The 16167-nt window shown below is 44.1% G+C and overlaps 1 protein-coding gene across 4 annotated transcripts in view; it reads left to right on the top strand.

Annotated features, from left to right (window-relative positions):
• ACTN1 (actinin alpha 1) overlaps window positions 1–16167 on the top strand; it is a 225925-nt gene that overhangs the window by 174726 nt on the left and 35032 nt on the right. For all 4 annotated transcript variants that reach the window (XM_082275537.1, XM_082275538.1, XM_082275539.1 and 1 more), the window contains one exon: window positions 4132–4240. In XM_082275537.1, coding sequence (XP_082131663.1) covers window positions 4132–4240 — 109 coding nt within the window. The remainder of the gene's footprint in view (window positions 1–4131; window positions 4241–16167) is intronic.

A 16167-nucleotide genomic window follows, 5' to 3' on the forward strand; every position in this document is an offset into this window, starting at 1 on the left:
TTGATCATCTTCGTTCAATTACTGTACACATTGAGTGAAAATGGGACGTTGTGTTCTTGTTTGATAAAAATTTTAGAGCTTGCACCTTTGTTTTTTTTTCATCCCAACAATCAGAATCGACTGTCAAAAGCACTATGCGAACTATCAGATAATCGAACGATCTTTCCTTGTACAAAATTTTTCTTCCAATTTTCTAATTTTCTTAATGTGTACCCAGCCTAACACATACTGTGTATGTGGCGTCCAGAAAGTGGGCTTTAATCCTGGGTACTGCATATGTATGTTCCTCTGTGTGTGCTGAAAGTGTGCTCAATTGCACCTTCCCAGCACTGAGACTGCTCTGCCAGTGACAGCCCTGGGTCACCTACTAATGATCAGGACCCAGGGAAAAGGGATCCCAATCACATGGTTGCTGTTATAGCCTCCAGTTGGTTATCGCATTGGTAATTTATTCTGTAGCCCATCCCAGTGTTTTTTCTCCAAGAAAAAACAGACTTTCCCTCTAGTATTCTTATAGCACTAACATTGTATCTGTTCCTCCTCTGAAGTTTGTACAAAAGAGATCTGCAAAAAAGATTAACTAGTTCAGTGCTTGATCTAATCTCTTAGTGAGTGTTAGTGTCAGTGTAAGTGTCAGTTAATGGCAGTGGTAGGTAGTGGCAGTGTTAGGGTTAGTATGTTTTAGGTAAAAAAAAAAAAAAAAAGGTTTTCTATTTAGTGTCAGTGCGAGTGTTAGTGTGTTTTAATGTAAAACAAAAAACTAAATGTATACTATTTCTTGGCCTTACTACGAGTACTAAGAATAAAAAATACAAACGTAATATCGACAGGATTGTTGAAAAATATATTTTTTCTTTAAGTATTTTGGGCCAGTTTTGCTAGTTCAATAGTTTTTTGAATACTCATAGAACTTACAGAATAACAGCAGAGGTGCATAATGGTGTATCCAATCCGATCCAGTGGATCCACCATCCAATTGGTATGTCAGGATATTGTGACTGGCTCTCAATGGAGCCGGTTCACATATCCCTGGAGTGGCTCTGGTGCGAATTGCACAGGAGTCCTGTGCGTCTTCTGGTCCGTTTCAGGTCCGAACACAGGCAAAATTTGGACTGAAATCGGACCTGAAATGGTGAACAGGGACGCACCGGACCCCTGCTGTAAGCCGCTCTGTGTGGCAGTGTGAACCCAGCCTTAAGCAGCATTTTTTTTTCCTTTTGGGATAAAGGTTTTACATAAATAAAAGCTGATCATTGTAAGCACCCCTATAAGTGGTTAACGGTTTGTCTCAACCCTGTAACTGCTGCATCTGCAAGAAAGCTTGTCCTGTTGAAAAACAACAGACATGCTGGCTGCATCACCAGGTAAACATAAGAGAAAGAAAGCCTTAAAAAAAAAATGAATGCAACCGGCACATCAAAGAATTTGTAAACTGCAGTGTTTGCTTTTGAATTTAATGGTTTGTTTTGACCTTGGTCACGAAGAGGTTGGAGAGACTGCTGAGACAAGATTCTCATGTTTCTACTAGCAAAACTGTGATCTGTGAAGGGGTTTATTGCCTCTGCTAGGGAGTGGTATTTATATATAAAAATAAATGCTCACGCTACTGTGAAATAGAAGTGAAAAAAGGATTGATAGCAGCTGTGCACCAAGCAATAAATCACTTGTAGACATGAAAGAGAAATCTAAAAAAAACAGCGCTAGCATCATGTAAATATGTATATACAAAAAGTCCAAATAAAGTGATGTAATCAATATAAAGTGCTCTTGTGCTGCAATCTTCTTAAAAGTACTAAAGGGCTCCACATTCATTCCGTGATGTGACACACAAACCCTTTTGTGTCCCTCCTTACCAGAAACAATTTACCCCCAACTTTTCAGTCTGAGAGTCAAACAGGGTTAATTTAAAAAGGACTGATGGGTCACAACGAACAGATCAAGAACTCTCCAGTAGGGATTGACCGATATCTTTTTTTTTTTCATTGCCAATACCGATATTTTGGTCATCGCGTATCGGTATGGGCCGATATTTTCATACATTTAAAAAACTTTTTTTTTTTTTTTTACTTGACAGGTACTCTTGTGGAGAGATCTGGGGGTCCTCTCCCCTGCACTTAAAATCATTCAAAACGCCAAGTTTGGATGTTTTGAATGCTGTCTTTTTTTTTTTTTTTTTTTTTTCTGGCGCCAGTACCCGGAAGTGATGTCATGACATCACTTTTGGGTTTTTGCATGGAGACCTGATTAGAGCTGAATGCGGAAGGCAGCAGGAGGTCCCCTCCCGCTCCTTGTAATGATAGCCAAGCGGCTTCTCAGCCGCATAGGTTGTCATTACAAGACAGCCGACCGTCGGCTATGGACACCGGTACCGAGGTGATGCCTCTAGCTGCAGGCATCACTCCGGTACAAGCACTTTCCCGAAATACTGGTAATATCGGCCACCTTGGTGGCCAATTCATATATATCGGGAAAGTACATATCGGCCTTCGATGTATCGGCTTTGCTGATAATCGGTCGATTCCCTTTCCCTACTCTCCAGTAGCCTCTAAGATGTTCCAGTAATCTTAGTGTGTATTCCTTTGGGATTGTTTGCAAGAACACAGGATCCATGCCTTCTGTACTGACAAAACGGCATTCTGCCTTGTTTATATAGGCAGACAGCCGTTCTCCCACTGTAGTAAAGGATTGGTGGGTGCCAGCAGACATTGAGTCCGCCGAACCCGCCATTTCGCTTCCGGTGTGTATAATCTCACTCCCCAGACCTGGAAGTGTTGTACTAGTTACGTGAGCCAGCCCAACCGTGCCACTTTGCCTCTGTATATCTAAGTTATACAGTTGGCAAGTGGTTAAGGTGTCAAAAAGGTCTTCGGATTGGAAGCATTTCCTATATCGTTAACATATATATGTCAAGGTTGCAGTTTTAAAAACATAAAATCAATCCCAAATACATTATTCAACTACTAATAAAATGCAGTAATATGGAACAGAACATCTCACATCTCTCCCTGAACAGCATATAACAGTGATGGCGAACCTTGGCACCCCAGATGTTTTGGAACTATATTTCCCATGATGCTCACAAACTCTGTAGTGGAGTTGAGCATCATGGGAAATGTAGTTCCAAAACATCTGGGGTGCCAAGGTTTGCCATTGCTGGATGCCATATAACATAACCTCTGATATTATCATAGCATGTCCTGGTATAGCCCATATTTAAAGTATCGTGAGATGCTAATTGAGATTGGGGGTTGGGTCTCAATGCATTCTTCAGGAGGCATCTGCTCCTGAAGAAACTGCTGTGACTGATTGCAAGTGGGAGTGGTACATAAGTGGTACTGGTTGAAGTAATAGGAATGGAAGCCCAAGATAGTGCCACCAAGCAACAGAGGACATCCAGGGCAGCAAGGCAAACTGCACATATACACTAATATTCAATGATGGAGCAGAGCCTCTAGTTATTTAGATGATTTATGATGTTATTTAGCAAGATCTTGAGTCCTTATCTTGGACCGAATCTAGGCCCGAGTCCTAGGAGTAGACACATGCCATTCACCCTAGATAAGGACTCAAGACATGAAGGGATATATTTTTACCTTGCTTTTTGTGAGGAACAGCTCTAATCCTGTACCTGTTTATCTAATGACTGTCCGTTACAGGAGTTGGCGCAATTAAATGGAAATGCCACACAAATAGGGAAAGATGTTTTTGATGTACACAAATCTAAAGTCCAGTACATTCTTGTTAAGAAGAAACATTTTAAGCTGTCTACCTTGGATTTTAGATCTGGAAAATTATTCAGTCCACTAATGGACAATACATTTTGGCAGGTTGCTTTTCCTTCTTAATCCTAATGCATGATACAGGTTGTGTGAAAATGAGCTAGAAAATGTACATCTGGTGGTCATGGTATACACACTACATCAGTGTCAGATGATTATGTTCCCTGCCTGGCACAAACTGTTTTTGTAAGAGAAAGTGTGTGAATGGAAAAGTCAATAAGCAATCCCAGCAATTTATTTCACTTGTCGATTTGCTTGTAATGGTACTCATGGGGCTCATTGAGGTCATATGTGTCACAAGCTATTGAATTTCTCTGTGTTCACTGAACAGCCTATTTGTGTTTGCATGTAGTGAGCTGGATTACTATGATTCTCCGAGCGTGAATGCCAGGTGCCAAAAAATCTGTGACCAGTGGGATAATCTTGGCGTTCTCACCCAGAAACGAAGAGAGGCTTTAGAGGTATGACTTTTTTACTTATGGGCTGATTTCTATGAAATGCTACACCATGGCTATCAATTTTCTTTTTCTTAATAATAATAATAAATATTCCTTTTGCAATATTGTCCTTAATGAGGAGGAAGCCAGCCTTACTGTAGATTGTAATATAGCAAATGTTAAAAGTATAGAGCCCATGTCAGGTTTTTATTGAAGCCAGCTATCAGAACCACATTTCATGAATTTAAATTGAGATGAGCAGTTATTTATGTCAGATTTGATTGCATTGCAAAATCCCCAATTCCATCTTTGCCTAAACTTAGTTGACAATAACCTCATAGCTACATCAATAACCAACCCTGCGGAGCCACTTAACGCATTTACGGCCACATAATATATATATATGTGGCATCTAGGAAGTGGGCTTTAATCCTGGTGGGCACCATATATGTGTATCTGTGTTTGTGCTGGAAGTGTGGTCGATTACTTGCTCCCAGCACTGACACCGAGCTATTGGTGACAGCTTCCAGTCTCGTGCTAATAATCGGGAACTGGTAAAACCTAATCCCAAGAGACACAGGGTGACTTGGTTTGGCCCTGCCCCTGCTTCCTCTTCACAGCATTTGATTGACAACAGTAGGAGCCAATGTTTCCTGCTGCTGCCTGTGCCCCTGTGTAAAGTGGAAGAAAGAAGAGAACCAGCCGTGCACAGAGCTGGAGCAACTGTAAGTATTTAGGGAGGTGAGGGACCACAGCAGGATTGAAAACTTTTTTTACCTTAATGCAGAGAATGCATTAAGGTAAACTATTTGGCTTTAGAACCACTTTACCAATTGAGGGTCTGCTATAGTTTACAAAGTGTTACTGTCAGTGGTGGTGTCAGTTTGTGGCAGCATTAATGTCAATTAATGCCATTCAGTGGCAGTGTTATGGTGAGTGTGTTTTAGGAAAGAAAAAAAAAGGTTTTATATTTAGTCTCAGTGTAAGTGTTAGACTGTTTAGGCAGGACAAAAAAAACTAAATTGTACACTGTTGTTTGTTGGCCCTACTACGGGTACAAAAAACAAATAATGCAAACATGTGTGGTATGGCTGCGATTGCCAGGAGAAAGAATTTATTTTTGGGGTATTTTTGTGGTTGGTCATGGTAATGTTACAATTTTGGCCAGTTTTCCTTTTCTATAAAAAAAAATCAGGAAATATCCATTACCATTTACCACCAAACAAAAGCCAAATTTGTCCTAAAAAAAAAAAAAAAAAAAAAAAAACAAGGTCCAATTAACCTGGATGCACTCAATAGTTGTGATGATATGCACAGGTATACTAACACATTTCAATGTTGTACAATTGGGCTTGGGCTTTGAGGTTTGCTTTGACCCTGGTCCTAAAGGCATTAAAGACAATTACACACCTAATTGCCAAGTAAACATTCAGTTTAATTCGAATAAATATACATTACTGGCAGTGTTGGGGTAGTTACTCAAAAAATGTAACTAGTTACTAGTTACTTCTGTAAATTGTAATGAGATTACTTTACTAGTTACTGCATTTGAAAAGTAACTTCACTACTTATTACTTTACTTTCCTCTTTCTTAATTGACCGTGTAGAAGAAGATACATGACACTCTTTCTGCATAGAGTTTATTGTATAAACACAGGCTTTGGGAAACATGAGAACAAAACCTGAAAAAACTGAATAAAACATAAAGTGCAACAAAAAGTCATAAACTTCATCCCTCTCTATTCTCCGAAATAATGATTGTATCGCACGACTTGGGTAACGCAGGAAAGCGCGTTCCTATAGCCTAGTAAAGTAGTGTAGTTACTTCTTATAGCCTAGTAAAGTAGTGTAGTTACCAATATTAGTATTGTAACTAGTTACTTTACTTAGTTACCAAAAAAAGTAATTTAGTTACTGTAATTAGTTACTTTGTAACTAGTTACCCCCAACACTGATTACTGGTGCATCAAGACAAAAAGAGAGCAACTTCCTTCAGTTTACGTTCTATAGAAAGCAGGGAGAATTGGCATTGCTGATAACAGAGCTTTAAGTCTGACTCATCTAGGGGCATGTTAGACCTCTGCAAAGCTTTTGTTCCCTGCCAATAAGAGCTCTAGGTCTGGCTCCATAGCAGGCAGGTCAGGCCTCTGCAAAGAGACTGCTGCTTCCACACATAAAGGAACGTTTTTTCTCAGTAGCATGCTGGATAAGGACTTGCCGTAACTACCGGTACTTTCTAAAGTACAGGAACTGTAAGAATTTGCACACCTTTTTTATTTTTATACATTTTAAATTATTTAGGTACATTTTCCATTTGTAATTGTGTTTTGAATTTGGCTGATTAATATAAAGCAGGAATTTCCGAATTCAGTTTAGTAAATATCACTGCTTATGGCCCGTACACACAAACCGAAAATCGGACGGCAGATCGTTTTTTTTTTTTTTTTGCATGCTAGTCTTATATCTAAAATGGAGTGGTTACTAAAGTTACGAAAATTCTCATACGCAGGATAAAAATTCGGAAGTGATGTAATGTGTTGTAGTGTATTTGTTTTGTATTTTCAGACAACAACTGTACTGAATAAACGAAAATCGTACGATCTGGTATCGTACTAGAAACATTTTCGTGCTTGTCCGATCGGATAATATCGGATGAATTGTTGTGATCGGCTCTCAAAAGCTCTGTACCAACAATCCCATTTTCGTACAATCCCTTAAAAAGCGGTATTTTTCGTCCGATTTTCGGATCGTGTGTACGGGCCATTAGTTTGCTTATTTGAAAGTAAATCTAAAATACACACTGGCCTAGATGAAAGCGATTGGCCATTCTCCAGGTCCCTGCTCTGAGCTACATTCATACTTTTAGCTGCTCTGTATAACATGTTCACATACGGGTGCTGTATATGTTCGAGAGATTGTCCCCTAGAGGTATAATTAGACACAATAAAGCCAACATCACAAGAAGAAAATGTTATTTTCTGAAGAGCATTTATATTGGTCTTCTTTCACTACCAAATTACAGTGACTGGGGAATATCTGCTGATGTGAAAGTAACGTAGGTGGGAAACTGTTCATGTAACTGAGTGGGAGAAGTAGTTATATGGAGAGGTATTGAGCTACAGAAAATGCTATATTGTACCAGATAGGAGGTAAGGAGTTCCATATAAACCCTCACAGATGGGAGAAAATAAAGTGTATCTTTGGGCATATAAAAACAAAAATACATTTCTCTTTCGTTCATTGATGGACACAGCTCCTTATCATCTTAACCATTTTGTTATACTGCCCCCTATAGGAGTTGGACACTAGGCAGAAACAAAGTCTGGCTACGTCTATGGGCAGTTCCAGGGGGTATACAGATCCCTCTCAAAAAATTAGCATATTGTGATAAAGTTCATTATTTTCTGTAATGTATTGATAAACATTAGACTTTCATATATTTTAGATGCATTACACACAACTGAAGTAGTGCAAGCCTTTTATTGTTTTAATATTGATGATTTTGGCATACAGCTCCTGAAAAACCAAAATTCCCATCTCAAAAAATTTGCATATTTCATCCGACCAATAAAAAAAAAAGTGTTTTTAATACAAAAAAAAGTCAACCTTCAAATAATTATGTTCAGTTATGCACTCAATACTTGGTCGGGAATCCTTTTGCAGAAATCACTGCTTCAATGCGGCGTGGCATGGAGGCAATCAGCCTGTGGCACTGCTGAGGTGTTATGGAGGCCCAGGATGCTTCGATAGCGGCCTTGAGCTCATCCAGAGTGTTGGGTCTTGTGTCTCTCAACTTTCTCTTCACAACATCCCACAGATTCTCTATGGGGTTCAGGTCAGGAGAGTTGGCAGGCCAATTGAGCGCAGTAATACCATGGTCAGTAAACCATTTACCAGTGGTTTTGGCACTGTGAGCAGGTGCCAGGTCGTGCTGAAAAATGAAATCTTCATCTCCATAAAGCTTTTCAGCAGATGGAAGCATGAAGTGCTCCAAAATCTCCTGATAGCTAGCTGCATTGACCCTGCCCTTGATAAAACACAGTGGACCAACACCAGCAGCTGACATGGCACCCCAGACCATCACTGACTGTGGGTACTTGACACTGGACTTCAGGCATTTTGGCATTTCCCTCTCCCCAGTCTTCCTCCAGACTCTGGCACCTTGATTTCCGAATGACATGCAAAATTTGCTTTCATCCGAAAAAAGTACTTTGAACCACTGAGCAACAGTCCAGTGCTGCTTCTCTGTAGCCCAGGTCAGTCGCTTCTGCCGCTTTGGCTTGACCTGGGGAATGCGGCACCTGTAGCCCATTTCCTGCACATGCCTGTACATGGTGGCTCTACATGTTTCTACTCCAGACTCAGTCCACTGCTTCCGCAGGTCCCCCAAGGTCTGGAATCGGTCCTTCTCCACAATCTTCCTCAGGGTCCGGTCTTCTCGTTTTGCAGCGTTTTCTGCCACACTTTTTCCTTCCCACAGACTTCCCACTGAGGTGCCTTGATACAGCACTCTGGGAACAGCCTATTCGTTCAGAAATTTCTTTCTGTGTCTTACCCTCTTGCTTGAGGGTGTCAATGATGGCCTTCTGGATAGCAGTCAGGTCGGCAGTCTTACCCATGATTGCGGTTTTGAGTAATGAACCAGGCTGGTTGTTTTTAAAAGCCTCCGGAATCTTTTGCAGGTGTTTAGAGTTAATTAGTTGATTCAGATGATTAGGTTAATAGCTCGTTTAGAGAACCTTTTCATGATATGCTAATTTTTTGAGATAGGAATTTTGGTTTTTCATGAGCTGTATGCCAAAATCATCAATATTAAAACAATAAAAGGCTTGCACTACTTAAGTTGTGTGTAATGAATCTAAAATATATGAAAGTCTAATGTTTATCAGTACATTACAGAAAATAATGAACTTTATCACAATATGCTAATTTTTTGAGAGGGACCTGTACTCCCTCTATCTGCTATAGGTACTCAGTTTTTTTTTCTTCTGCCTAGTTAGGAGTAAGGACCTAGTTCCTTGCTGGGATCTCTGGTCCTGGCAACTTTTTCTTTTTTAGATAGAATTTTTTCTCCTGTTTTTTTTTTCCTGTGATATCTACAATCAACTGCCAACATGGGCGACGGGCTGGATAATCTAGGTCCAGTGGTCACCCCGGTCTGGCCAGCGAGCGCGTGCAGACCAAAGCTCCACGCTAGGTTGGCCACGACATAGCCCCACTGGACGGGGGGGCTGGCCTGCGAGTTAAATGTCTCGCGAGGTCGCATACGACAGGGTCTCGACCCGAGTCGCAGCGTTCCTCCTGGCTCAACAGCCCCCCATTTCGATGGAGAGGAGGTTCTGTCTGTAGCGGTGCCCGTCTGGTTTATGGTATGGTAAGTGACTGTCCCCCCCCCCCCTCCACTCCCCCTGGAGGGTTTTGGGGTGGACATGGACCCCTCCATGGGATGGTTGGACCCCTGGGTCCCCCTCCTTCCCATTAGCCACCTCCCTCATCAGTCTGGTGGTCCCTGTGGGCCATATCCCCCCCCCTGTTTTACTGACCCTGGGGCTTTGGTGTGGCCTGGTCCACCGCCTGGCAACCGGGTGATCGGCTAGGGGGGGGCTGTACCTGCTGGGGACTCCTGCCAGGGGCCCTCCTTCCCGCCTGTCCCATTTTCTGAGGCCTAGGGATCTCTCCTGGGAGCCTCGTGGTGCCGCCATTTTGCTGTAGCCTGTGTGCTCTATGCACGGCGGCCATTTTACGGTGGTTTGCCATTGAAAATAGCGAAGGTCGTGACCGTGGAGCCCTGCGGGCAACAATTTTGGCGGTGGGAAGCCCTCCTCATCCCCTGATGCTGACTCCTGGATTTTTTCACTTCTGGAGTGCAGAATATCCTGGTGGCTGCAGCTGCCTGTTTCTGTTGGGTGACGAGTCTGATGGGGTCCTCTCCCTCTCTGCTGAGGATCGATTAGGTGCTCTGTTACTGGTGTTTGTACACCTTTTCTTGTGGGGTCCTCCTATTGACTCTTTGGAGTCTTTGGAGTACATTTCCCCACCTGATCCCCTCTCAGAGGCTGCGGGTCCCTCCGGGTCCCAACCTTCCATCGATGCACTGACGGCGGTCCTGGAGTTCTTTGTGTCCTGAGTGGAGGTGGTTTTTGGGCGACAGGCTAGCAAAAAGCGCCCCCCGGCCTTCCCCTGCCTCATCTGTCTCCTCAGATCCTGAATCTGATTCGCCGGACGTGGGACACTCTGCTTGGTCTGCGACCACTCACCCCGAGTTAGTGGGGATAATTCCTCCACTTCTGCAACTGCGCATGAAAAGGCGCGGGTTGATGCGTGAGACCTTAAAATGGAGCTGCGCATGAGACCTTAAAATGGAGGATGCAGCTGAAGCTGCAGCGGAGGTGTCCGTTCCCTTTGGCACTCACAAGCCATCCAGAGCAACAAAGGTGTTTCCATTCCCCGTCTATTTTGACAGAATTGTCGCTAAAGGGTGGGAACAGCCAAAATGTCCCTTGTGGTCCCTAAGCCATTAGCTATGCGGTACCCTTATGAGTCCCATCTTACCAAGTGGACTGTTCCACCAGTGTTGGACCCTCCAGTCTCCAGATTGAACAAAGCAACCATGATTCCGGTTGAAGAGTCCCCGGCCTTTAAGGACCTGGCTGACAGGAAGGCGGAGGCTGTTGCCTGCAATATGTACACCCTAGCTGGTTCGGCACTGAGGCCGGTGTTTACCATTGCACTGGTGTCACAAACTCTGACCGAGTCGGCTAAGCTTTTACGCTTTTATGCAGTTTATCTGTGATGGGTCTTTGGATACGGCTACCCTAGTCGCTAGGTTCTCTGTTTCAGCAGTGGTCCTTCTGTGTATTTTTTGGTTCAAATGCTGGTCTGCAGACCAGACTTCTAAGAAGGCCTTAACTGATCTTCCTTTTCAAGGAGCTTCCCTGGATGACATCATTAACCATTTCCCGACCACCCGCCGCCTTTTTACTGCGGCAGGGTGGCTCTCCTGCACAAACCGACGTAGGTCTACGTCGGTCGTGCGCTTCCACCCTCACTCGGCAGCGGGGAACCCAGTGCATGGGTCAGGCGACTCCGATTGCAGCCTGACACCCGCGATCGCTCCCCACTGAGGGAGGACGGTCTGCTGTTGTAAATATAGCCGACCGCTCTTCTCCCTGAAATGATCACAAAGCTCATGTGATCCTTCTATATAGGATCACATGTCTCTATGGTCATTTCACAAGCCACGCCCCCCCCCCCCCCCCACAGTTAGAATCACTCCCCTAGGCTCACATTTAACCCATTGGTCACCCATAGGGTTAACCCCTTCCCTGCCAGTGTCATTATTACAGTAATAGTGCATATTTTTAGCACTATTTTTAGCACTGATTACTGTAGTAATGTCACTGGTACCCCCAAAAGTGTCAAAAATCTGTTAGGGGTCCGATCTGTCCGCCGCAATGTCGCAGTCCCCCAAAAAATCGCAGATCGCCGACAATACTAGTAAAAAAAAAAAAAAAAAGACCTAAATCTTTCCCGTAGTTAGTAGATGCGATAAAATATGTAGTAGAAAACAAATTGGCCTTAAATGTTAAAAAATTTTGATTTTTAAATTTTTTTTGAGCATCATATAGCAGAATGTGAACAATAATGTTTTGTTTTTTGTTTTTCACAATTTCGCTCTTTTTTTGTTTCTATCGCAAAAAATAAAAATCGCACAGGTGATTAGATACTACCAAAAGAAAGCTCTATTTGTGGGGAAAAAAAGGCCATAAAATTTGTTTGGGTACAGCGTCGCACGACTGCGCAATTGCCTGTTAAAATCATGCAGTGCCGAATCGCGAAATAGGGCCTGGTCATTAAGAGGGCAAATCCTTCCAGTCTTAAAGTGGTTAAGGGTCTCACAGGGGGGGAAGAGTGCCTTTCTTCTAAGGGCAAGGACCCTCGTCGTAGACGTGGGCCATCCTTCTCGGCTCATAAGTTTTTTCATCCCTCAGGGGCGACTAACAAGGGATCTAAGCGGTCCAGGGCCTCCTCTGGAGGATCCAAGCGAACTTGGTCTAGCAAGTCGAGAGCGGGCTTATCCAGACCCGCGGACAAGGCTCCTTCCACATGAAGGTGCTCCCTCACCTGTATCGGGGGTGGGGGGGATGACTTCCCTGGTACAAGACAAGTGGGTCCTCATAGTCATACGGTCCGGCTACAACATCGCTCTTACCCCCCCCGGCAAGGTTCTTTCCTTCCAACTTGCGCCTGTCCCCGACCGCTTACAGGGTTCATTTGGGGTGGTACAAGACCTGTTACTTCAAGGGATGATTGTCCCGGTTCCGACATCGGAACGTTTTCAGGGTTTTTACTCAAACCTGTTTACAGTTCCCAGGAAGGAAGGCAAGGTGCGTTCAACCCTGGACCTCCTACTTGGACGGCCGCCTCCTGCGAGCAGAGTCTCCTACTGCTCTGGTGGAAAACTTGGAAATCACCATGCAAACTCTGAGGGTGTTTGGCTGGGTTCTGAATTTTCAGAAGTCTGCTCTGGTTCCATCCACAAAGCTGGACTGTCTGGGTCTGACTCTGGACTCGGCTTTAGCCAGAGTGCTCATTCTTCTAGACCAACTCCAGAAACTGCAGGCTGCGATTTGTCTCCTGCTGTCCAGCAGATGGTCACCCCTCCAGACTTGCATGCAGGTGTTGGGCCTGATGGTGTCTACCTTCGAGGCAGTACCGTTTGCACCGTTCCATACGAGGTCCCTGCAATTTAAGATTCTGGCCAAATGGGACAAGATTCCGCAGTCTCTGGAAAATCAGATCCGCCTGATTGGGGGAACGAAAGAGTCCTTGATATGGTGGCTTTGTTCTACAGCGCTTCGGCTGGGCAAATCCTTCCTCCCCATTGTATTGGACAGTGGTCACCAGGGATGCCAGCCTGTCCGGGTTGGGAGACATCCTCGGCAAAAATTCCAGACTACAGATCAATGTCTTGGAACTCTGAGCGATCAGACTGTGCCTGGAACATTGGACGGAGGATGTCCAGTGCACATTTAATCAGGCAATGCCACGGCCGTGGCTTATGTCAATTACCAGGGGGGCACAAAAAGTGTCCTGGCGGCTCTGGAGGTAGCTGGCATTCTAAGGTGGGCAGAACACATTCCAGCCCTCTCTGCCATACACATTCCTGGGGTGGAAAACTGGCAGGCAGATTACCTCAGTCGGCAGGTGTTGGACCAAGGAGAGTGGTCCCTTCACCTGGAGGTGTTTCATCACTTGTGTCTCCAGTGGGGCATTCCCGAGGTGAATCTCTTGGCGTTCCGGCTCAACAGAAAGCTGCAGAGGTTTGTGGCTCAGTCACGGGATCTTCTTGCGGGTGCCACAGACACGCTGGTGGCCTCGTAGGGTCAGTATCTTCTGATTTGCGCCTTCCCTCCTCTCAAGCTTCTGCCAAGACTTATACGTAGGATCGAGGCAGATGTGATTCCGGTCTTCTTAATAGCCCAGGACTGGCTTCACCGGGCTTGGTACTCCGATGTGGTGCGGCTGGTCGCAGACGTACCTTGGAAGCTTCCTCTCAGAGAGGATCTGCTGTCCCAAGGACCAATCTTCCATCATGCTTTAGACTCGCTGGCTTTGACGATTTGGCTGTTGAACGCCAGGTGCAGATGGATAGAGGTTTGTCTGAGTCAGTGATTTCAACACTAATAAAAGCTAGGAAATCTACTTCTAGGAAGATCTACCATCGTACGTGGAAGACGTACATTGCGTGGTGTGAGTCTCTTGGGGTTCATCCTCGTTCTATTTTGGTGGCTCAGATCTTGACCTTCTTTCAACAGGGGGTTGAGCAGAAACTGGCCTTGAGTACTATCAAGGGCCAGGTGTCGCCCTTTGGGGACTTCTTTCAACGGCCCTTGGCCACCCACTCCCTGGTGCGTACTTTTTTTCAGGGAGTTCGGCACTTGGCTTTTCCACTGCAGCCTCCATAACCGCCTTGGGACCTCAATTTTGTGCTTTCAGTCCTCCAGAAGCCTCCCTTTGAGAATCTTCGGGAGATTCTCCTGCTTACGCAGTCCCGGAAGGTGGCCTTTTTGGTGGCTTCTGCCTCCACGTGCAGGGTGTCGGAATTGTCAGCGTTATCTTGTCGTTCATCTTGGTGGTTCAGAGATAAGGTGGTTCTTCGCCCCTGTCCGTCGTTCCTTCCAAAGGTTGTCTCTGATTTTCATTTGAATAAAGACATTGTGTTGTCTTCCCTGTGTCCCAGGCCAAAACATTCAAAGGGAATTGCTTTGCATGCCTTGGATGTGGTCTGGGCGATTAGGGTGTACCTGGCAGCAAGGGAGTCTCTCAGGAAATCAGACCCACTATTTGTGCTCACGGATGGGCCTCGGAAAGGGTTGTCTGCTTCCTCTGCGACCATTTCCAGATGGATCAGACAGACTGTGGTTCGGGCCTATTCCATCAAGGGTCAGGTTCCTTCTTTCCCTGTTAACGCACATTCTACTTGGGTGCTCAGTGCCTCCTGGCCTTCCGTCATCAGGCGTCAGTGACACAGGTTTATTAAGCGGCCACCTGGTCGTCGGTGCATACTTTCACAAAGTTCTATAAGTGGATATGTTAGCATCTGCGGATGCAGCCTTTGGCCGCAAAGTTTTGCAGGCTGCTGTTTAGAGGACCTGGTCCTCTTTAAGGGTGTATTGTTTTTTTTCAGGTGGACTCCAGTTTTGATTAAGCTGCTGTTGCCTAGTTGGCTACTGTTTTAGCCTTCGGAATTTTTAGCTGTTCCCACCCCTCATGTTTAACACTGCTTTGGGACGTCCCAATGATTAAGAAGATCAGGAGCTGTGTTTGTCAATGAACGAACGAGAAAATTGTATTTTTGACTTACCGTAAAATATATTTCTCTGATGTTCATTGACGGACACAACACCCACCCCTCTGTGAAGTTGTAATTCTTCTGACACTGCTTGTAACAAAACTAAAAAGAAAAAATTTGCCAGGACCAGAGATCCCAGCAAGGAACTAGGTCCTTACTCCTGACTTGGCAGAAAAAAACCATAACCGTAACCATAGTAGAGAGAGGGAGTATACCCCCTGGAACTGCCCATAGGCGTAGCCATACTTTTTTTCTTTTCTGCCTAGTGTCCTACTCCTGAAGGAGGCAGTATAATCCAATGGTTAGGAAGATCAGGAGCTGTCTGCCGATGAACACCAGAGAAATAGATTTTACGGTAACTGCATAAAAAAAATAGAAATTTTATTTAAAAAAATATAGTTTCTTACAAAAGAAAAAACCTTTATCAAATAATATGGACACATTATACATATATGCATGTAAACATAATTGTACATATGCAAAATAGAAAAAAATGGTTACAGATTAGGTCAATGGCAAAGTGGTATTCCCCAGCTTGATGCTGTAAATTTGATGCTGGAAACAGCTTAGATGTTACCACAGAAGGGGAAAATCCAACGCATTTCGAAATGTATAACAGATTCTTCCTCAGGGATTTCTCTACCACCTCTGCAACACAACAGTTACGTTCCAGATAAAATATTACATAGATATATTAACTACCATTTCATGAATATTTTGAAATAGAGACCACAGTTTACATCTTAAATGAGACCATTTGGTTTAAATGCGTCCATGGATTAAACTAACTCCTTGCTGAGAGCAACAGATAACGTTGCAACAAGGATCATTGGAGCAGGGGTGTCCAAATCCAATGCCCACTTGACAAAAAAAATAGGGGCCTGGAGCCAATAAAGCAGGGCCTACATGCCAATAAAGAAGGGAAAACCAGGACATTAAACTAATAATACAGGACTAAAAATCCAGAGAGAAAAGGCGGGGGGGGGGGGGTGTCTCTACTACTTACTAGAATTAGAATACTTACTAGAACTAAGATTTAATTCTAGTAAGTATTAGATACGCACCCCTCCTCTCTCTGGATTTTTAGTCCTGTACT

The sequence above is a fragment of the Pelophylax lessonae genome, assembly GCF_965119305.1.
Source record: "Pelophylax lessonae genome assembly, chromosome: 13".
NCBI classification, from domain to species: Eukaryota; Metazoa; Chordata; class Amphibia; order Anura; family Ranidae; genus Pelophylax; species Pelophylax lessonae.